Genomic DNA, 23,588 nt, shown 5'->3' with positions numbered 1-23,588 from the left:
TTATCTCCTTCAGTTAAGCATGAGGACATGCTAATGTTTAAGTGTGGGGAGGTTGATAAACCACTATTTTATGGTTTATATTGTGTTTAATTGTGTGGTTTTATCATGATCCTTACCCACTTATTCATTAACTTAGCATGCATTTATATTTCCTTCCTGAAATTATTACATGATTGAAAATTGCTTCCTAGAGACTTTTAATTATGCATTTTAATTCTCCTTTATTCCATTCGATGTCGTAATCTGTGTGTTAAGTGTTTCAGGCTTTATAGGGCATGAATGAGTTAGAGATTGGAAAGGAAGCTAGCAAAAATGGAAGGAACACGAGAAATTGAGGAGATAACCAGCGAAAAGTGACGCGGCCGTATGGCTCAAATGTTCGCGCGAAAGAGGAGAAATCGCAGTGACGCGGCCGCATGGCTCATGCGACCGCGCGGATTGGAAAAGCACAAGTGACGCGGAAGCGTGGATGACGCGACCGCGTGGCAGGGAAAAATGCAAATGACGCGTCCGCATGGATGACGCGATCGCGTGATGAGCGCGATCTGCATAATCTGCAGAATTCGCTGGGGGCCATTTTGGACCTTATTTTGACCCAGTTTTTGGCCTAGAACAGCAGACTAGAGCCAGAGAACATGCAGAAACCAGAGCAACAATTCATTCTACACAGTTTTAGTTTTAGATCTAATTTTTACTCCTTCTCTAGGTTTTCTCTCTTGAGACATTGATAGTTCTTAGAATTTTATTTTTCTACCACTTTTTGCATTGGGAAACTGAGAAGAGTTATTACCTCATCAAGACTTCGTCAACGCCCACCGTTTTTGCTAGTATGCGTACGCACACTTTCCTGTCCGTACACACGAGTCGCCTCTTGCACGTTAATGAGAAAGAGTGCCCTGTTTTGCCGTTCTCTTTCTTCTCTATTCTTTCTTCTCTTTTCTTCTTCCTTCTTCTTCTTTCTTCTTTCTTTTTCTTCTTTCTTTCTTCTCTTCTCCGATGACGTACCACCGCCGTGAGCTCCGCAGTGGCTAACACAAGTGCCACTATTCCTTATCTTTTTCTTTTCCATACTTTAACTTTTCACTTTTCTTGTTTTAATCTTATTTGTTATGTTTAGTTGCTTGCTTTCTATTTTCTTTATTTAACTCTGATAATTTAGTTTAGATTTATTTAATTGTCTGTTTGTTGAGTTGCAAGTGTTCAAATTTCTTATTTATGGGTTGTTGATGTTTAAAACTTTATCTTGAATTAGTGAATATGTGCATTGCATACTATGTATTTGACATAATGCCTGAATGAATTTTCTATTTAATGTATGTGTTGTAGCTACCACATGTCTTAGACTATACCCTTGTTTGGCATTCTAATCAAGAATTTGCACTTTTGAATGATGATGATGTTATTTGGGATTGAATTTTCAATAATGTACATGTTTAGTGCTTTGAGTTGCTAGCATCAAATTGATTTAGAAATTGACTTTTTGTCCCTTATTTGGTGCAATTTTTAACAAGTACCTGTTGAATTTAGTGAATTGAATGGAATTGCTTGTTCATCATGGTTTTTAAGTCAATATAATCACATCACAACATATTTGCTCCTTTTTAATGTTTTATATTTGTTTGAGTTGACTTGACTTGATTCTTATCAAGACTTATCATTTTTGTAGCAAGCACCTTCCCATGTGATTATTTGATTGTTCTTAAGGATGAATAAGTAGTTTCTCCTCATCATTGCATTGGTTATTGTTTGTTGTGCTATTTTATATCAATTTTGCTCTTTCACTTTGGTGCGCGAAATTGTGATCACTACAACTTCGCACAACTAACCAGCAAGTGCACTGGGTCGTCCAAGTAATACCTTACGCGAGTAAGGGTCGATCCCACGGAGATTGGTGGTATGAAGCAAGCTATGGTCATCTTGTAAATCTCAGTCAGGCAGACTCAAATGTATAATGGTGATGAACGAAAATAACATAAAAGATAAAGATAGAGATACTTATGTAATTCATTGGTAGAAACTTCAGATAAGCGCATGAAGATGCCTTCCCTTCCGTCTCTCTGCTTTCCTACTGTCTTCATCCAATCCTTCTTACTCCTTTCCATGGCAAGCTCGTGTAGGGTTTCACCGTTGTCAAGGGCTACCTCCCATCCGCGCAGTGAAAGCTAATGCTCATACACTCTGTCACAGTGCGGCCAATCACCGGTTTGGTTCCCTCCCCTACCGAAATAGAATCACTCTTTTGCGTCTGTCACTAACGCCCAGTAGGTTACAGGTTTGAAGCACGTCACAGTCATTCAATCATTGAATCCTACTCAGAATACCACAGACAAGGTTTAGACCTTCCGGATTCTCTTGAATGCCGCCATTAGGTCCTGCCTATACCACGAAGATTCCGATTAAAGAATCCAAGAGATATTCACTAAGCCTCAGATGCTTGTAGAACAAGAATGGTTGTCAGTCACCTTGTTCATGAGTGAGAATGATGATGGGCGTCAATCATCACATTCATCAGGTTGAAGAACAAGTGATATCTTGGAACAAGAACAAGCGGAATTGAATGGAAGAACAATAGTAATTGCATTAATACTCGAGGTACAGCAGAGCTCCACACCTTAATCTATGGTGTGTAGAAACTCCACCGTTGAAAATACATAAGCATAAGGTCTAGGCATGGCCGAATGGCCAGCCTCCCAATGATCTAAGATAGCATAAAACTCAAAGATAGCTACCCAGATGTCAAATACAATAGTACAAGGTCCTACTTATAGAAAACTAGTAGCCTAAGGTGTACAGAAATGAGTAAATGGCATAAAAATCCACTTCCGGGCCCACTTGGTGTGTGCTTGGGCTGAGCAATGAAGAAATTTCGTGTAGAGACTTTTCTGGAGTTAAACGCCAGCTTTTAATCCAGTTTGGGCGTTTAACTCCCATTTAGGTGCCAGTTCCGGCGTTTAACGCTGGAATTTCTGTAGGTGACTTTGAGCGCCGGTTTGGGCCATCAAATCTTGGGCAAAGTATGGACTATTATATATTGCTGGAAAGCCCAGGATGTCTACTTTCCAACGCCGTTGAGAGCGCGCCAATTGGGCTTCTGTAGCTCCAGAAAATCCACTTCGAGTGCTGGGAGGTCAGAATCCAACAGCATCTGCAGTCCTTTTCAGTCTCTGAATCAGATTTTTGCTCAGGTCCCTCAATTTCAGCCAGAAAATACCTGAAATCACAGAAAAACACACAAACTCATAGTAAAGTCCAGAAAAGTGAATTTAACTAAAAACTAATAAAAATATAATAAAAACTAACTAAAAGATACTAAAAACATACTAAAAACAATGCCAAAAAGCGTACAAATTATCCGCTCATCACAACACCAAACTTAAATTGTTGCTTGTCCCCAAGCAACTGAAAATCAAATAAGATAAAAAGAAGAGAATATACTATAGACTCCAAATTATCAATGAAACATAGCTCCAAATTAGATGAGCGGGACTAGTAGCTTTTTGCCTCCAAACAGTTTTGGCATCTCACTTTATCCTCTGAGGTTCAGAATGATTGGCTTCTTTAGGAACTCAGAATCCAGATAGTGTTATTGATTCTCTTAGTTAAGTATGATGATTCTTGAACACAGCTACTTATTGAGTCTTGGCTGTGGCCCAAAGCACTCTGTCTTCCAGTATTACCACCGGATACATACATGCCACAGACACATAATTGGGTGAACCTTTTCAGATTGTGACTCAGCTTTGCTAGAGTCCCCAATTAGAGGTGTCCAGGGTTCTTAAGCACACTCTTTTTGCCTTGGATCACAACTTTATTTCTTTCTTTTCCTTTCTTTTTCTCTTTCTCCCTTTTTTTTTTCGTTTTTCTCCTTCTTTTTTTTTTTCACTTGCTTTTCTCTTTTTTTTTTGTATTCACTGCTTTTTCTTGCTTCAAGAATCATTTTTATGATTTTTCAGATCCTCAGTAACATGTCTCCTTTTTCATCATTCTTTCAAGAGCCAACAATTTTAACATTCATGAACAACAAATTCAAAAGACATATGCACTGTTCAAGCATACATTCAGAAAACAAAAGTATTGCCACCACATCAAACTAATTAAGCTAGTTTTAAAGATGAATTTGAAATCCTGTACTTCTTGTTCTTTTGTGATAAAAACAGTTTTCATTTAAGAAAGGTGATGGATTCATATTGATAGCTTTAAGGCATAGTCACTAAGACACTAATGATCATAAGACACAAACATGGATAAACATAAGCACTAAAATTCGAAAAACAGAAGAATAAAGAACAAGGAAATCAAGGAACGGGTCCACCTTAGTGATGGCGGCTCTTCCTTCCTCTTGAAGGTCCTATGGAGTGCTTGAGCTCCTCAATGTCTCTTCCTTGCCTTTGTTGCTCCTCTCTCATGATTCTTTGATCTTCTCTAATGATGATGGAGGATAGCATGTGCTTCACCCTTAGTTGTCCCATGTTGGAACTTAATTCTCCTAGGGAGGTGTTTAGTTGCTCCCAATAGTCTTGTGGAGGAAAGTGCATCCCTTGAGGTATCTCAGGGATCTCATGATGAGAGGGGTCTCTTGTTTGCTCCATCTTCTTCTTAGTGATGGGCTTGAGGTCATGCCTTCTCAGTTGAACCGGCTTTGGATGCCATAAATGGTTATGGAAAAGCAAAAAGCAAATGCTTTTACCACACCAAACTTAAAAGGTTTGCTCGTCCTCGAGCAAAAGAAGAAAGAAGAGAGCAGAAGAAGAAGAAATGGAGGAGAGGGAGATGGCCTTGTGGTTCGGCCAAAAGGGGAAGAAGTGGTGTTTTATGAAGGATGGATGTGAGTGGTGAAGAGAAAGAGATGTTGAGGTGAATGGGTGAAGAAGAAGAGAGAGTGGTGGGGTTGTTTGGGGATCCTGTGGGGTCCACAGATCCTTAGGTGTCAAGGAAAAGTCATCCCTGCACCAAATGGGGCTCAAAAACACGTTTTGAGCCAATTCTGGCGTTAAACGCCGGGCTGATGCCCATTCCTGGCGTTTAACACCAGGTTCTTGCCCTTTTCTGGCATTTAACGCCAGTCTGGTGCCCCTTTCTGGCGTTAAACGCCCAGAATGGTGCCAGACTAGGCGTTAAACGCCCAACAGCTAGCATTACTGGCGTTTGAACGCCAGCTTCTTCTCCTCCAGGGTGTGCTGTTTTTCTTCCTGTTTTTCATTCTGTTTTTGCTTTTTTCATTGTTTTTGTGACTTCTTATGATCATCAACCTACAAAAGACATAAAATAACAAAAGAAACTATATAAATTATAATCATTGGGTTGCCTCCCAACAAGCGCTTCTTTAATGTCAGTAGCTTAACAGAGGGCTCTCATGGAGCCTCACAGATACTCAGAGCAATGTTGGAACCTCCCAACACCAAACTTAGAGTTTGAATGTGGGGGTTCAACACCAAACTTAGAAGTTGGTTGTGGCCTCCCAACACCAAACTTAGAGTTTGACTGTGGGGGCTCTTCTTGACTCTGATTTGAGAGAAGCTCTTCATGCTTCATCTCCATGGTGACAGAGGGATATCCTTGAGCCTTAAACACAAAGGATTCTTCATTCACTTGAATGATCAGTTCACCTCTATCAACATCAATCACAGCCTTTGCTGTGGCTAGGAAGGGTCTGCCAAGGATGATGGATTCATCCATGCACTTCCCAGTCTCTAGGACTATGAAATCAGTAGGGATGTAATGGTCTTCAACTTTTACCAAAACATTCTCTACAAGTCCATGAGCTTGTTTTCTTGAATTGTCTGCCATCTCTAATGAGATTCTTGCAGCTTGCACCTCAAAGATCCCTAATTTCTCCATTACAGAGAGGGGCATGAGGTTTACACTTGACCCTAAGTCACACAAGGCCTTCTTGAAGGTCATGGTGCCTATGGTACAAGGTATAGAAAACTTCCCAGGATCCTGCCTCTTTTGAGGCAGTTTCTGCCTAGACAAGTCATCCAGTTCTTTGGTGAGCAAAGGTGGTTCATCCTCCCAAGTCTCATTTCCAAATAACTTGTCATTTAGCTTCATGATTGCTCCAAGGTATTTAGCAACTTGCTCTTCAGTGACATACTCATCCTCTTCAGAGGAAGAATACTCATCAGAGCTCATGAAAGGCAGAAGTAAATCCAATGGAATCTCTATGGTCTCATTTTGAGACTCAGATTCCCATGGTTCCTCATTGGGGAACTCAAAGGAGGTTGGTGCACGCCCATTGAGGTCTTCCTCAGTGGCGTCCTCCTCCTCTCTTTCCTCTCCATATTCGGCCATGGTTATGGCTTTGCACTCTCCTTTTGGATTTTCTTCTGTATTACTTGGGAGAGTACTAGGAGGGAGTTTAGTAACTTTCTTGCTCAGCTGACCCACTTGTCCTTCCAAACTTCTGATGGAGGACCTTGTTTCATTCATGAAACTTTGAGTGGTTTTGATTAGATCAGAGACCATGGTTGCTAAGTCAGGGGTATTCTGCTTAGAACTCTCTGTCTGTTGCTGAGAAGATGATGGAAAAGGCTTGCTATTGCTAAACCTGTTTCTTCCACCATTATTGTTATTGAAACCTTGTTGAGGTCTCTCTTGATTCTTCCATGAGAAATTTGGGTGATTTCTCCATGAAGAATTATAGGTGTTTCCATAGGGTTCTCCTAGGTAATTCACCTCTTCCATTGAAGGGTTCTCAGGATCATAGGCTTCTTCCTTAGATGAAGCATCCTTAGTACTGCTTGGTGCATTTTGCATTCCAGACAGACTTTGAGAAGTCAAATTGACTTGTTGAGTCAATATTTTATTTTGAGCCAAAATGGCGTTCAGAGTGTTAATCTCAAGAACTCCTTTCTTCTGACTAGTCCCATTGTTCACAGGATTCCTTTCAGAAGTGTACATGAATTGGTTATTTGCAACCATCTCAATGAGCTCTTGAGCCTCTGTAGGCGTCTTCTTCAGATGAAGAGATCCTCCAGCAGAGCTATCCAAAGACATCTTGGATAGTTCAGAAAGACCATCATAGAAAATACCTATGATGCTCCATTCAGAAAGCATGTCAGTAGGACACTTTCTGATTAATTGTTTGTATCTTTCCCAAGCTTCATAGAGGGATTCTCCATCCTTCTGTCTGAAGGTTTGGACTTCCACTCTAAGCTTACTCCATCTTTGTGGTGGAAAGAACTTTGCCAAGAAGGCATTGACTAGCTTTTCCCAAGAGTCCAGGCTTTCTTTAGGTTGAGAGTCCAACCATATTCTAGCTCTGTCTCTTACAGCAAAAGGGAATAGCATCAGTCTATAGACCTCAGGGTCAACCCCATTAGTCTTGACTGTGTCACAGATTTGCAAGAATTCAGCTAAGAACTGATGAGGATCTTCCATTGGAAGTCCATGGAACTTGCAATTCTGTTGCATTAGAGAAACTAATTGAGGCTTAAGCTCAAAGTTGTTTGCTCCAATGGCAGGGATAGAGATGCTTCTCCCATAAAAATCAGGAGTAGGTGCAGTAAAGTCACCCAGCACCTTCCTTGCATTGTTTGCATTATTGTTGTTTTCGGCTGCCATGTCTTCTTCTTCTTTGAAGAATTCGGTCAGGTCTTCTAAAGAGAGTTGTGCTTTGGCTTCTCTTAGCTTTCTCTTCAAGGTCCTTTCGGGTTCAGGGTCAGCTTCAACAAGAATGCCTTTGTCTCTGCTCCTGCTCATATGAAAGAGAAGAGAACAAGAAAATGTGGAATCCTCTATGTCACAGTATAGAGATTCCTTGAGGTGTCAGAGGAAAAGAAAAGTAGAAGACAGAAGTAGAAAATTCGAACTTATCAAAGAAGATGGAGTTCGAATTTTGCATTAAGGGATAGTGTTAGTCCAAAAGTAGAAGGATGTGAGAAGAAGGGAAGTAATTTTCGAAAATTAAGTAAAAGATTTTGAAAACATTTTGAAAAACACTTAATTGATTTTCGAAAATAAGAGTGAAAAAGAAATCAAGTGGTTTTTGAAAAAGATTTTGAAATTAGAAATCAAAAAGATTTGATTGAAAACCAGTTTGAAAAAGATGTGATTAAAAAGATATGATTTGAAAACAATTTTAAAAAGATATGATTTGAAAACAATTTTTAAAAAGATATGATTTGAAAACAATTTTAAAAAGATATGATTTGAAAACAATTTGAAAAGATATGATTTTAAAAATTAATGACTTGCCTAACAAGAAAAGATATGATTCAAACATAAAACCTTCCTCAACAGAAAAGGCAAAAAATGTTCAATCAAATCATTAATTGTTAGTAAGTATCTTTGAAAAAGGAAAGAAATTAATTTTGAAAACATTTGATTGAAAAGATATGGTTTGAAAAAGATTTGATTTTGAAAAACTTTGAAAACTTGAAAAAAATTGATTTTGAGAACAAAATCTTCCCCCTTTGCCATCCTGGCGTTAAACGCCCAGAATGGTGCACATTCTGGCGTTTAACGCCCAAACTACTACCCTTTTGGGCGTTAAACGCCCAGCCAGGCACCCTGGCTGGCGTTTAAACGCCAGTCTGCCTTCTTCACTGGGCATTTTTGACTGCTCAGCTTTTTCTGTGTAATTCCTCTGCAGTATGTTTTGAATCTTCAATTCTTTGTATTATTGACTTGAAAAGACACAAATTAAAAATATTTTGGATTTTTAATAATGAGGAATAATCAAAATGCAACTAAAATCAAATAACAATGCATGCAAGACACCAAACTTAGCAGTTTGTATACTATTGACACTAACTACATGAGAATGCATATGAGAAACACAAAACACTCAAGTCAATGGAATTCAAAGATCAAAACAAGGAAATCATCAAGAACAACTTGAAGATTAATGAAGACACATGCATAAATTTGAAAAATGCAAGAAGAACAGAAACATGCAATTGACACCAAACTTAAGATGAGACTCTAGACTCAAACAAGAAATATTTTTGGATTTTATGATTTTGTAATTTTTTTTTGTGATTTTCGAAAATTAAGTGAAAAGGAAAATAAAGGTATCAAAGTTCTTAATGAGAATTCCAGGAATCATGCAATGTTAGTCTAAAGCTTTAGTCTAAAGGAATTAGACATAGCTTGCTAAGCTTCAGCAAGACATTGCATTCAAGAGCTAAATTGATGATGATCAATCAGCTTTGGTGATGATAAGAACATCACCTTGAAACACTAGAATTCATTCTTAAGAACTCTGAAGAAAAATACCTAATCTAAGCAACAAGATGAACCGTCAGTTGTCCATACTCAAGAACAATCCCCGGCAATGGCGCCAAAAACTTGGTACGCGAAATTGTGATCACTACAACTTCGCACAACTAACCAGTAAGTGCACTGGGTCGTCCAAGTAATACCTTACGCGAGTAAGGGTCGATCCCACGGAGATTGGTGGTATGAAGCAAGCTATGGTCATCTTGTAAATCTCAGTCAGGCAGACTCAAATGTATAATGGTGATGAACGAAAATAACATAAAAGATAAAGATAGAGATACTTATGTAATTCATTGGTAGAAACTTCAGATAAGCGCATGAAGATGCCTTCCCTTCCGTCTCTCTGCTTTCCTACTGTCTTCATCCAATCCTTCTTACTCCTTTCCATGGCAAGCTCGTGTAGGGTTTCACCATTGTCAAGGGCTACCTCCCATCCGCGCAGTGAAAGCTAATGCTCATACACTCTGTCACAGTGCGGCCAATCACCGGTTTGGTTCCCTCCCCTACCGAAATAGAATCACTCTTTTGCGTCTGTCACTAACGCCCAGTAGGTTACAGGTTTGAAGCACGTCACAGTCATTCAATCATTGAATCCTACTCAGAATACCACAGACAAGGTTTAGACCTTCCGGATTCTCTTGAATGCCGCCATTAGGTCCTGCCTATACCACGAAGATTCCGATTAAAGAATCCAAGAGATATTCACTAAGCCTCAGATGCTTGTAGAACAAGAATGGTTGTCAGTCACCTTGTTCATGAGTGAGAATGATGATGGGCGTCAATCATCACATTCATCAGGTTGAAGAACAAGTGATATCTTGGAACAAGAACAAGCGGAATTGAATGGAAGAACAATAGTAATTGCATTAATACTCGAGGTACAGCAGAGCTCCACACCTTAATCTATGGTGTGTAGAAACTCCACCGTTGAAAATACATAAGCATAAGGTCTAGGCATGGCCGAATGGCCAGCCTCCCAATGATCTAAGATAGCATAAAACTCAAAGATAGCTACCCAAATGTCAAATACAATAGTACAAGGTCCTACTTATAGAAAACTAGTAGCCTAAGGTGTACAGAAATGAGTAAATGACATAAAAATCCACTTCCGGGCCCACTTGGTGTGTGCTTGGGCTGAGCAATGAAGAAATTTCGTGTAGAGACTTTTTCTGGAGTTAAACGCCAGCTTTTAATCCAGTTTGGGCGTTTAACTCCCATTTAGGTGCCAGTTCCGGCGTTTAACGCTGGAATTTCTGTAGGTGACTTTGAGCGCCGGTTTGGGCCATCAAATCTTGGGCAAAGTATGGACTATTATATATTGCTGGAAAGCCCAGGATGTCTACTTTCCAACGCCGTTGAGAGCGCGCCAATTGGGCTTCTGTAGCTCCAGAAAATCCACTTCGAGTGCTGGGAGGTCAGAATCCAACAGCATCTGCAGTCCTTTTCAGTCTCTGAATCAGATTTTTGCTCAGGTCCCTCAATTTCAGCCAGAAAATACCTGAAATCACAGAAAAACACACAAACTCATAGTAAAGTCCAGAAAAGTGAATTTTAACTAAAAACTAATAAAAATATAATAAAAACTAACTAAAAGATACTAAAAACATACTAAAAACAATGCCAAAAAGCGTACAAATTATCCGCTCATCACACTTGTACAACTTCAAAATCCAATAATTCCCACATTCAATTTACTCTTGTTGGTGGTTGCCTAAGTTTGCTTGTCCTTAATTGATGCTCATCTATTGCTTGCATCTTAGGCCATTTAATTGAGAAACTCTTGCTTACTTTTTCATTGTGCGGATGCCACTTTAATCGGCTGTTGTGTGTATTCTACACCACTATACAAACTTCCTCAACTAGATGCTTATTTACTCCCCCCTTTACCTTTTTGTGCTAGTTGCCTATGAGTTCTAATTATACTTTATTCATCCTTTTCGAGGATGAGACATGAAGACAAGGAGTCGGGAAAGGATGAGGACACCGAGGATGGAGACTCCAAGAATGCATTGGACATTGGCAGTTTCCACACAACCCAAGCCCCCGCATCCGCCATCTGAAGGTGGATCTCTTGAGAGACATTCTCCCCGGATAGTGTTCATGCATGGAGGACCGTGCGATGCTTAGATGTGGGGGAGGATTCCCCATTTTTGGGGCGTAAGCTTTCTTTTCGAACACTCTACATTTTACTTTATTTTTGTTTCTTTTTACTATGTCTCTTGTAGATATTTGGAGTGTTTTTGATTGTTGCATTGCATTTTCTTTTAGTATATATATATATATATATATATATATATATATATATATATATACATTTTAGTTCATCCATAGCTATTGTATTATGCATTTTTGCATGCTATATAGTTTATAGATAGAAGTTGTGATTGGATGATGTGAATAGTATAGCACCTAGTTCAATTTTTTTCTAATTGTTCATGATAATTTTTTCTTGTTGAAAATTAGGAAAAGAACTAGGAAGTTTTGAAAAATTTGCATCCATCACATCATACATACATATAGGAATAAATTTTGGTGAAAAACAACAAGGATTTTCATGAATTTTGTTTCAAGGGCATGCTATTGAATTGATTTGAGAATTGTTTTCAAACTTGCTTGAATGGTTTTTCATGGAACATAGAAGAGTAAAGAACAAATACCTTGTGAGTTTTTGGGCTATATTGAGTGGTTACACATCTTAACCACTAATTTTGTTCATTGTGTGTTCTATCTCTTCTATGATTGCAATCTTGGTTTTGCTTGATTCTTTATTTCCTATGATTGATGTTTTGAATTGCATTGAGCATGATTGAGGCCATATTTGATAAAAGCTTACTTTACCCATATAGCCTACCCTTTGCATCTACCATTGTTAACCTCTTTGAGCTTTGTTTACCCCATTATTCTTGATTTTAGCACATCACAACCCTAAGCGAAAAACCATGAATTATCTTGGATTGTATCCTTGATTAGCTTAGGTTGAAGGAGTGTGTTACATTTAAGTGTGGGAGAATCTTTTGGGAAACTTTGGTAGTAAAAGAAAATGTTCAACTTGGGTATTTACTGAAAATTTTGAAAAATGGGAACATTCATGTATGAACTACTTAACCATATGCAATTCTAAAAAAAACTCTTCATCATAAAAAGGGTACGAAAGTCACCCTAAAGTGAAAAGAAATGAATAAAGAATTGCATATATGATGATTTGTGAGAAAAATATACATGAATGTGTATAAAAAGTATGATGGGAAGTTAGGTTGCATTTTGTGTTTGATTTGGTTGATATAGGTTGAGTGAGAACTTAAACTAATCAAGGATTCAATCATTTTAGTCCACTTGGCCATATCTATCCCTCCTTGACCCTAACTCCATTACAACCCCAATAAGTCCTCATGAAAATTGCATTCATGCATCAATTGTTTGTTGATTGTTAGATGAAAAGCAAATCCTTGAAAGCATGATTGGAAGGAGATTCGAGTGATTTGACCCTAGACACCGAGTGATTAGAGTGTATACATACCTAGTGAGGGTTCAATTACTCAATTCTACATTCCACACCTCATATCATGCATTCTTGCAAGTTTCTTCATTTGGAAACTCAAATCAATTCTCTAGATTTTGGTTGCATTGGATTATTTCCTTGCTTAGCCCTATATGTTTATACTCTTGCTTGGAATGTGATTGTTTGTTTTCACCAAATCAATAGGGACTATAGATAGATATATAGGTATAGCTAGTATTTAGTATAGTTGCATGCATATAAGTAGTTGCGTTAAATAAATTATTTACCCTTCATTCATCTCCTTTGGTTGTGTTTAGCATGAGGACATGCTATTGTTTTAGTGTGGGGAAAATGATAAATCCATATTTTACGATATATTTTGGTTTTATTTGAGTGGATTCTATCACATAAACCCATATTTATTCACCTAAATAGCATGATTTTGAGATTTCTTCCTAAATTGTGCTTAATTGTGAAAACATGTTTTTTAGGCCTTAAAATAGCTCAAATTAATTCACTTTAATCCCATTTGGTGCCTTGATGTATTTGTTAAGTGATTTCAGGTTTCCAAGGCAAGTATGAGATGGAAAAAGTGAAGAGAAAAGCATGCGAAAGGGAGAAATCATGAAGAAAATGAAGTTTGGAAGCTGCTGCAAAGGTGCGTACGCACAGTGATGCGTGCGTACGCACAACGGTGACTTCGTGCAAGGATGCGTACGAACCAAGTGTCATGCGTACGCATGATGGGAATTCTGCGCAACTGTGCGTACGCACAGTAGGTCGTGCGTACGCACAGTAGGTCATGCGTACGCACGCGTTCATATGCGGAATGAAGGGGGAGGCAATTAGGTTTAGGTTTTCTATGTTTTCGCTTTAGTTCTCTAGAGAAAGAAGCTCACCCCTCTCTCTAGAATTAGGGTTTTTAGCTTAGTTTCCTTTTAATTTCAGCACTTTAATCCTTGTTTTAGTGTAGTTTCATTTATGTTTCTATGCTTTCTTGTCTTTATCTTCTTCATCTCTTTTGTTATTTTCTCTTTTATATCATTTTCAGGTTATGAACACTTTTGTCAATTTAATTCTAATTAATGCAATTTTATATTTTCATGTCATTTATTGCTTTCTCTAGTAGTTATTATTACTTTCTTGCTTTGGTAGTTTTAGAATTTATTTTATTGCAATTTAATATTATTTTATTCTCATGCACACCAAGTATTTGATGAAATGCTTGGCTTAGTTTTCACTTAGTTTTTCTACACTCTTGGCTTGAAATTGTTGACTTTGGTGTCCCTTGAGTCATTGATGTCCATTCTTGTTTGATATATTAGAGTAGTTAGTTAATTTGGTTTCCCTTGACTCTATGTGACCCCTAGTGTTGACATATGACTTAAGGATTCAAATTAACTATGCCTATTTGACTTATCTTCGATGTAAGGTTGACTAACTAGGATTAACTCTTCATAATCATCATATGTTTGTGGTCATTGGCTAGGATAGGTAACCTTAGCTCTCAATTACTTGCCAAGAGTTTTCTTGCATTATAATCTTCCTTGCTTTGACTTTTAATGACAAGAAATTGGATGTTTGGGTGGAATTGAGTTAATGATGTCCATTCCGCATTGTGTGGGAATAGTTAATTGATTGGTTTCCATTGACATTAGTCTTTCACTAAGTAATTAGTGAGTTGACTAGGACTTATGGATTGAGATCAATTATGCTTTTGACCAATTCTCAAGGAGGATTGACTAGTTTGGATTGATTCCACACAATTGCCATGTTTGTGGTCCACAACTAGGATAGGAATCCCAAATTCCCCAATTCTCACTAAGAGCTCTTTTTAGTATTCAATTTTCATTTTTATTGCCTTTACTTGCTTTCATTTAATTTCTTACATGCTAAGTTACCTCTCTTGCTATTTACATTTCTTTCTCTCTTGTTTCATTCTCAATTCCCCATGCTCTCACTCATAGCCAATAAATGTACATTTCATTGCAACTCCTAGGGAGAACGACCCGGGAGCTAAATACTCTCGGTTTATATTTTGTATTATGACATTATTATTTGATCTTGAGAATTCATTGTTGGTCTAGACTATACTTTCAACGATGGAATTCTATTTTTTGAAAATCTAGACTAACATAAATTCTCTTTGTCATTCCTCCAATTATTCTAACACAAAGTAACATTTCTCATTTTTCACCAGAGTTTCCAATCTCTCCTTCATACTACGCTCTTCAATTGATTTTCCACATGTGGCCATGTGAGTGCTTTGAGTGTCCAAGCATAGGGAGGCTACACTATTTACTATCTTGTTCAATGTAGTTATGAATTCTAGTGTGCTCCTTTGCATATCTTCTTGCCCTTGAAGAATAAGACCAAGGGTTTCATCTATTGGAAATTGGGGTGGATAGGAGGATTCATTATTTAGAAGAAGGGGCTCATGATAGGAAGCTGGTTCTTCTTGGTAAGGAAATGAAGATGGTGTGTATGGAAATTGTGGTCCTTAGGAGTAAACGGATTGGAATTATGGTGGCTCTATGTATGACTCATATGGCTCATATGATGGTTGGTATGATGGATAAGGATGAGGGTCATATGAAGGTGTTTGGTAAAAAGGGGCATGTGAGTATGGTTGAGAGCTATGTTGTGGAAGAGATTCAAAGGTATATGGTGGTGGCTGTTGATAGTCACAAAGAGATCCACCATATCCATTGTCTTGGTATGCATCATGGAATGACTCTTGTTCATAATGCATTGGAGGAGGTTGTTGCTAAGAGGGTTGATCAAATCCTTGAGGTTACTCCCATCTTTGACTATTGTTCCATCCTTAATGCATGTTGTCATTGTAATCTCCACTTCCTACAACACAGTTGTAACCAAACTCATAGCCAAAGTGAGAATTCATGGTGAGAATAGAAAATAAAAACAAGAACTAATAAGAAATAATTAAAATAAATTTCTAGAACTAGCAAAAACAAAGAAATCAAAAACCAAGCTATTCACAATATTAACATACATACAATAAGCAATAACAAGGCACACATTTGCAATTCCCCTGCAACGGTACCAAAAATTTGATAGAGGAAAATTGTCGGTAAAGAAATTCTCAATGAAATCTTATTGCAAGTATAGTTCTAAACCAATAAACAATCCTCAATCAAAGTTTAATTAGGTTGTCACAAGTTCAACCCCAATAAAAATAACCGAAGTATTTAAACCTCGGGTCGTCTCTCAAGGAATTGCAGGGAAGTGTACTTATTATTGGTTATGGAAAGTATATTTTTGGGGTTTTGGAATAAGAGACAAGAAATGCAAATGACAAGAAAGTAAATGAACTCAAATGATAAAAAGGTCTTGGCAAGGGTTGATAGTTAAGGATCACTATCTTTATTACTAACCACAACATGATAATTGCAAGGATAAATCCCATTAAGTCATCCTCTAACAAGTGAAGGAAAGTCAAGTGAGCTTCATCAATCCCAATCCATAAGTCCTAGCCACTCACTAATAGACTTAGTGAAAGCTAGTGCTAATGCACACCAATTGTCAATCACTTGGACATTAGCACACAAGGTCACCCAAATTACCATCCCAAGCCAAAAATATAAAATCTACTCTAAAACACAACCAAGCATTTTGTCAAACACTTGAAAGGCATAAAAGGAAAGCAAGATAAAATTGCAAGAAATATAAATCTACAACTACCAATTGCAAGGAAACAATAACAAAGCAATTAAACAATAAGAACATCAAACATAAATTGCATTAAATGGAAATAAAAGGAAGTAAAAGTGCATGAACATAAGAATAACAAAATAAAGGAAATAACAAACAAAACTAAAAGAGCAAAGATGTTGGAACAAGAAATTGAAAGGGAAACTAAATCAAGACAAGAATTAAACCTAGATCTAAGAGAAATTAACCTAAATCTAACCTAATTCTAGAGAGAAAAGAGAGCTTCGATCTCTAGAAAACTACATACAACATGATTCTAAACTCATCTAATTGCTTCCCCCCTTGTCCAATCTTCAATTCTCCATGAAATAGCCTCAGAAACAAGTTGGATTTGGGCTTGGAAAGCCCAAAAATCGCTCCCAGCGAATTCACTTTAAATGAGTCACGTGCCGCTCGTCACGCATGCACGTGGATGACGTGTGCGCGTCGATGGCGAATTTTCTCCTCACGCGTACGCGTGGGTGACGCGTGCGCATGGCTTAAAAGTCCTCTTCACGCGTGCGCATGGATGATGCATGCGCGTGGCCTTCAATTATTCAAATGCTCCTTTCTTCATGAATTCTCCACTTTGCATGCTTTTCTCTTCACTTCTTCTATGCAATACTTGCCTTATAAACCTAAATTCACTAAACAAACATATCAAGGCATTGAAATAGAATTAAAGTTAACTAAATTTAGCAATTTTAAGGGCTAAAAAGCATTTTTTCACTCTTAAGCACAAATTAGGGAGAATTACAAAAGCCATTCTATTTCATTGAATAAATATAGGATAAGTTGATAAAATTCCCTAAATTAAACACAAGATAAATCATAAAATTGGAGTCTATCACTTGGGGACATCAGTTCAACCGAGGTACGGGGCAATTAGGGCCTTTGTGGTATAGGCTAGAATCAAGAAGCAGCATTCTCTGATCCAGAAGATCCGACCTTGTCTATGACGTTTTGAGTAGCATCACCATGGGAATGGACTGTAGGAGCTTCACCCCCGTTCAGATTGGATGACCAATGACCTGGCGTTTGATCCGAAGCAAAGGAGATTAATGACCACTGACCTGGTGTTAGTCACTTATGGCCTGCCATGGAATGAATCATCAGAAGTTGAAGTAGACGGTGAGAAAAGTTAATCCAAAAGGAGGAAGCATCTTTAAAGCCTCAACCGTTCTCTCATCACTGATTTCACTCCAATTAAGTAATTCTATCTTTATTCTGTTTTTATGCGTTTTTTATGACTGCGCATCCTGATATGTTTTTTGATGCTTTTTCATACAAGAAATTTATGATTGGTGCTTAAATATTGAGTGTTTTTGTGCTTAAATAGTATATTTCTTTGATATTTTGATTTGATAAACTTTGTAGGAAATAAGTAGAAAAAGAAACAAAAAAGCACAAATTAAGCTCAATTAAGCTCAAAAGGAGAAAAGAGGAATTTTGGGGCACACCTTGAAGTTTGAGCATGCTTTGGAACCAAAGCGTGGCCCATAATTAAATCTAGAAAGATTGGAGCTCCATTTTGCTCTAAGAGCGCTACGTTCCTCTACATAGCACCACAAATGACCAAAAGTGCTCTCATACAAGAGCGCTACGCTCTTCAACCAAGAGCACCTACGATAAACGGAGTCAGAAAATTCAGCTGGTGACGCGTACGCGTCGGTGTAACATTTCCGAAGAAGCGCGTGAACGCGTCGATGGAGCGGAAACGTGGATGTGACATTTTGCAACCCACACTAACGTTAACTAACGTTCCAATGTGCCCTTATGTCTCACATTAGAGTCCACGTTAACTAGGTTAACATGGCTTTTAACGTGGCCTTGCCAACCTTCGAGAACGTTAGTGACATTCAACATTGTCACTAACGTTCCAATGTGCCCCTATGTCTCACGTTAGAGTCCACGTTAACTAGGTTAACGTGGCTTCTAACGTGGCCATTCTTAGCCATCCTCGACGTTAGTGACAATGTTGAGTGTCACTAACGTTGGCTCATCATTCACTCATCAACATTAGCATCCACGTTAACTAAGTTAACGTGGCTCCTTGGGGTTTTGTGGTTGCTTCCAACGTTAGTGACAATGTTGGGTGTCACTAACGTTGTCGACCACTCTTGCTTCTTACATTAGCTCCCACGTTAACCAAGTTAACGTGGAAGTTAACGTGGTACATTGCATCTTAGGCCAACGTTAGTGACAATGTTGAATGTCACTAACGTTGGCTTCCTTCCCCCTTTTAACGTTAGAGGCCACGTTAACTAAGTTAACGTGGACTCTAACGTGGCCACTTATGATCATTGGCCAACGTTAGTGATAATTTTAAGTGTCACTAACGTTGGCTCAAAGTCCCTTCTTCACGTTAGAGTTCACGTTAACTTAGTTAACATGACTCTTAACGTGGGCAATGATGGCTTCGAGAGCATTATTGGGAATCACTTTTCTCATTAACTTTGCAAGTTACCTCCCATTCCACGTTAATTAGATTAACGTGACTGCTAAGTGGTTCTTCCTTGCTTCCTTTGGTCGTGAAATCAAGCAATAGAGTGCATCAAAGTTCTAGTCCAAGTCATGGGTAATGCAACATACAATTTGTCACTAAATTCATGCAAAATCCTCATGAAATCATGTAAAATGCACAATGTATGCTTGAATCAAGGTGTAAGTGAATATCTACCCAAAACTAGCTTATTTCCTAAGAAAATGCATGAAACTACCTTAAAAACAGTAAGAAAAGGTCAGTGAAACTGGCCAAGATGCCCTGGCATTACAACACCAAACTTAAAGCTTGCTTGTCCCTAAGCAAGTACTGGAACAAGAGAATGATGAATGAAATGCCAAGAGAAATAAGTCATTCTTGTGGAAGTCATGTCACTGATTTTATGGTGGTTTCATGCATAGCAACTTAGGTTCATTCCATTACTGGCTTTCAGACCTTTATCATGTCCTAAAACACTGGCTTTGCTTACATCCCATGAGACTTTTATTGATCCTTTTATTTTCATTTTGGGGCTTATTTTTGTTCGTCAAGCTAAGTGCTCTGTAAGGGGGCAACTCTTTAAGATAAGCTTTCAGCCAACACTCCCGAACCAGTTGGTTCAAGGTGCTAGGTGTTGAGACACCCCTAAGGACTTACTCCCTCAAGTCTCTCCCCTATACATACACACCACAGGCATCTGGTTTTTTTATTTTCCTTCTTGAGACCTTGGTGTCCAGCACCTCTTTGGGTCACTAAATGCTCTGTAGTGAGGGTTACTCTTGATAGTGGACTTTCAGCTGATAATCCCGAGTTAGTTAACCCAAGTTACCAAGTGATAAGGCACCCCTAAGAGCTTATTCATCCAAGTAAATCCCTCACACAGGAACACCACAGACACATGCCTCAAGATTAAAACCATTGGTGCCTAGCCTTATTGCTTACTTTTTTTTCTTTTATTTTTTTTACTTTAAATGTTCTTTCCCTTTCTCTTATTAGGATCTTGTTATTTACTTAGTCTCATGGGTATATTCAAAGCAAAGTACTCAGGATAGATAGTTGTCTTCCCCCCTTATGGTTGAACCAACTTAGCTAACTTATGATCACACTAAAGATTCAGAAAATTACTCCATATTATGAACTCCATTCTGGTCTTTTGAAACATAAACATTCTCTTTTCATTTGATTTTAAAGACAACCATACAATAAGTAAAGATATGATGCAGTAACACTTAAACCAGAAATCATAGACCTAAACAATAAAACTTAAAATGCAGAATTGAAAAGGTTCTAATCAACACATGACTATTAATTAACAGTGCATTCGGACTTCCAATGTTTAGCACGATGAGTAGATGGAATTAAGTAGCAATACAACCTTTGGGAGATGGTTTGCTATACCAATCCAGTTGCCCTCTTGTTGTCATTGTCATAGTTCTTGATGCCTCACTTTCTTAGTTGAAGGTGCACCATCTCCTCATAAGCTTCCTATAAGGTTATTGGAAGTTGCTTGTTTCCCAAGCACTTGAGGAATAGTCAGCTCGCATGTATGCTTATGATTTCTGAACTTATTTTGGTGCGTGAACACCAAACTTAGTTCCGTGCCTAGTGCCAAACTTTGCATATATGCTGAGAACCTCATATCTTGTTGTTAACAAAACACTTATTGACTAAAGTCTAACTACATCTAAGTGGTTTCCCTTGATTGGTTGGAGCTAGCAATGTGTTTTTGGGAGTGAAGTGTAATTCTAACTACTGTCCTTTGGTGGAACACCAAACTTAGAATTACACTATCACTCTTGGATTGTTCTGGTGTGGAATACCAAACTTAGCTCCTTATAATACAGGGGAAACAACTTGTGATCTTTATTGAAATAGAGGTGAAAAGGAAAATACCTGAGATTGGGTTGCCTCCCAACAAAGCGCTTCTTTATCGTCACTAGCTTGACGATTCCTACTTTACTTGAGATGATAGTTTACTCTGGGGTTTTCCCCCATGTTGCCCAGATAATGCTTGAGTCATTGTCCGTTCACTGTAAAAGTCCTCTCTGACCTTTCATCCATGATTTCAATGTGTCCATATGGTGAGACTTTTGTGACAATGAAAGGCCCTGACCACATCGATTTGAGTTTTCCTGGGAACAGTCTCAATTTGGAATTGTAGAGGAGTACTTGCTGCCCCTTTTCGAAATCCCTGGGTGCAAGATGCAGGTCATGTCTCCTCTTTGCCTTCTCTTTATATATCTTAGTATTTTCATAGGCTTGTGACCTGAATTCCTCCATCTCTTGCAGTTGCAAGATCCTCTTTGCACCAGTAGCAATGCTGTCAAAGTTTAGTATCTTAATGGCCCAAAGAGCTTTGTGTTCCAACTCTAGTGGTAGATAGCAAGCTTTCCCATAAACCAATTGATATAGGGACATTCCCAGTGGTGTTTTGAACACTGTCCTGTATGCCCAGAGAGCATCATCCAGCTTCTTCGCCCAATCCTTTCTTGATGCACCTACAGTCTTTTCCAGAACCCTCTTTAGCTCTCTGTTGGATATCTCCGTTTGTCCACTTGTTTGGGGATGGTAAGGTGTGGCTACCTTGTATTTCACCCCATATCGTAGGAGAAGAGTCTCTAGTGGTTTGTTACAAAAATGGCTCCCTCCATCACTGATGAGGGCTCTTGGGACTCCGAACCGGCTGAAGATATTCTTCCTGAGGAAGTTCATGACCACTTTATTGTCATTTGTTGGGGTTGCAATGGCCTCTACCCATTTGGACACATAATTCACTGCTACCAAGATGTACTTGTTTGCATATGAGGTTGGGAACGGTCCTATGAAATCTATTCCCTACACATCAAATACTTCCAGTTCCAAAATGAAATTCTGTGGCATGGCATTTATTTTGGGTAAGTTCCCAGATCTTTGGCATTCATTGCAGCTCCTTACCAGTTCTTTGGCATCCTTGAAAAGAGTGGGCCAAAAGAATCCACTTTGTAACACCTTTGCTGCAGTCCTGTCCCCTCCAAAGTAGCCTCCGTAGCATGAGCCGTGGCAATTCCACAGTACTTCTCGTCCTTCCTCTTCTGAGACACATCTTCTAAGGATTCCATCTGAACACTTCTTGAAGAGATAAGACTCGTCCCAGACAAAGTATTTTGCATCATTCATGAGCTTCCTCTTTTGATGTTTATTGATCCCTGGAGGTAGAGCCCCAGTTGCCTTGAGGTTGGCAATGTCTGCAAACCATGGGGCCTTGTGCACTGTCATTAACTGCTCATCAGGGAAGAGCTTGTTCACACTCATTTCATATGTTTCCCCTTCCTTATGAGGAATCCTGGATAAGTGATCTGCCACCTTGTTCTCCACTCCCTTCTTGTCTTTGATTTCAATATCAAACTCCTGCAATAATAAGATCCATCTTATTAGTCTTGGTTTTGATTCTTGCTTGGCAAATAAATATTTAAGTGCTATGTGATCTGTAAAAACAATTACTTTAGCACCAATGAGGTATGATCTAAACTTGTCAAATGCAAAAACTATGGCTAGCAATTCCTTTTCAGTAGTGGTATAATTTCTTTGAGCATCATTGAGGACCTTGCTAGCATAGTATATTACATGGACTAAGTTATTTTTCCTCTGCCCTAACACTGCCCCTACTGCAAAGTCAGATGCATCACACATCAATTCAAAGGGTAAGTTCCAATCAGGTGGGGAGATGATAGGGGCAGAGGACAATCTTTCTTTCAAATGCTCGAATGCCAACATGCATGTTTCATCGAAGATAAATGGTGTATCCGATACAAGGAGATTACTCAAGGGCTTAGCTATTTTTGAAAAATCTTTAATAAATCTTCTGTAAAAGCCAGCATGCCCTAAAAAGCTTCTAATTGCCTTGACATCACTGGGTGGAGGAAGCTTTTCAATAAGTTCCACTTTAGCCCTGTCCACTTCGATTCCTTGGTTAGAAATCTTATGGCTAAGAACTATTCCTCCTGTCACCATAAAGTGACATTTCTCCCAGTTCAAGACCAAATTGGTCTCTTGGCATCTTTTCAATACCAAGGTTAGGTGCTTGATGAGCGGATAATTTGTATACTTTTTGGCATTGTTTTTAGTATGTTTTTGTTATGATTTAGTTAGTTTTTATTATATTTTTATTAGTTTTTAATTAAATTTCACTTTTCTGGACTTTACTATGAGTTTGTGTGTTTTTCTGTGATTTCAGGTATTTTCTGGCTGAAATTGAGGGACCTGAGCAAAAATCTGATCCAGAGACTCAAAAGGACTGCAGATGCTGTTGGATTCTGACCTCCCTGCACTCGAAGTGGATTTTCTGGAGCTACAGAAGCCCAATTGGCGCGCCCTCAACGGCGTTGGAAAGTAGACATCCTGGGCTTTCCAGCAATATATAATAGTCCATACTTTGCCCCAGATTTGATGGCCCAAACCGGCATTCAAAGTCACCTCAAGAAATTCCAGCGTTAAACGCCGGAACTGGCACCTAATTGGGAGTTAAACGCCCAAACTGGCACTAAAGCTGGCGTTTAACTCCAAGGAGAGTCTCTACACGAAAAAGCTTCATTGTTCAGCCCAAGCACACACCAAGTGGGCCCGGAAGTGGATTTTTATGTCATTTACTCATCTATGTACTAGTTTTCTATAAGTAGGACTTTTAGAGAGACTTTT

The 23,588-nt window shown here is 38.6% G+C and overlaps 1 protein-coding gene and 1 non-coding gene across 2 annotated transcripts; one reads left to right on the top strand and one right to left on the bottom strand.

Moving 5' to 3' along the window:
• The first annotated feature begins 7,050 nt into the window (after nt 1-7,050).
• On the top strand, nt 7,051-7,158 carry LOC130952634 (small nucleolar RNA R71). The gene has a single exon (XR_009074811.1). It is a non-coding gene; the product is annotated as a small nucleolar RNA R71 (small nucleolar RNA).
• Nucleotides 7,159-20,930: 13,772 nt separating this feature from the next.
• Nucleotides 20,931-22,904, bottom strand: LOC130949607 (uncharacterized). Its single transcript, XM_057878278.1, has 4 exons — nt 22,395-22,904; nt 21,849-22,301; nt 21,413-21,749; nt 20,931-21,283 (listed from the first exon to the last, which is right to left on the bottom strand). The coding sequence occupies exons 1-4, from the start codon at nt 22,902-22,904 to the stop codon at nt 20,931-20,933; spliced, it is 1,653 nt and encodes a 550-aa protein (XP_057734261.1).
• Nucleotides 22,905-23,588: the final 684 nt, after the last annotated feature.

This window comes from Arachis stenosperma, chromosome 9 (genome assembly GCF_014773155.1).
Source record: "Arachis stenosperma cultivar V10309 chromosome 9, arast.V10309.gnm1.PFL2, whole genome shotgun sequence".
Lineage (NCBI taxonomy): Eukaryota > Viridiplantae > Streptophyta > Magnoliopsida > Fabales > Fabaceae > Arachis > Arachis stenosperma.
Note: the sequence above shows the minus strand (reverse complement) of the source record. Positions and strands in the feature narration are given on the sequence as shown.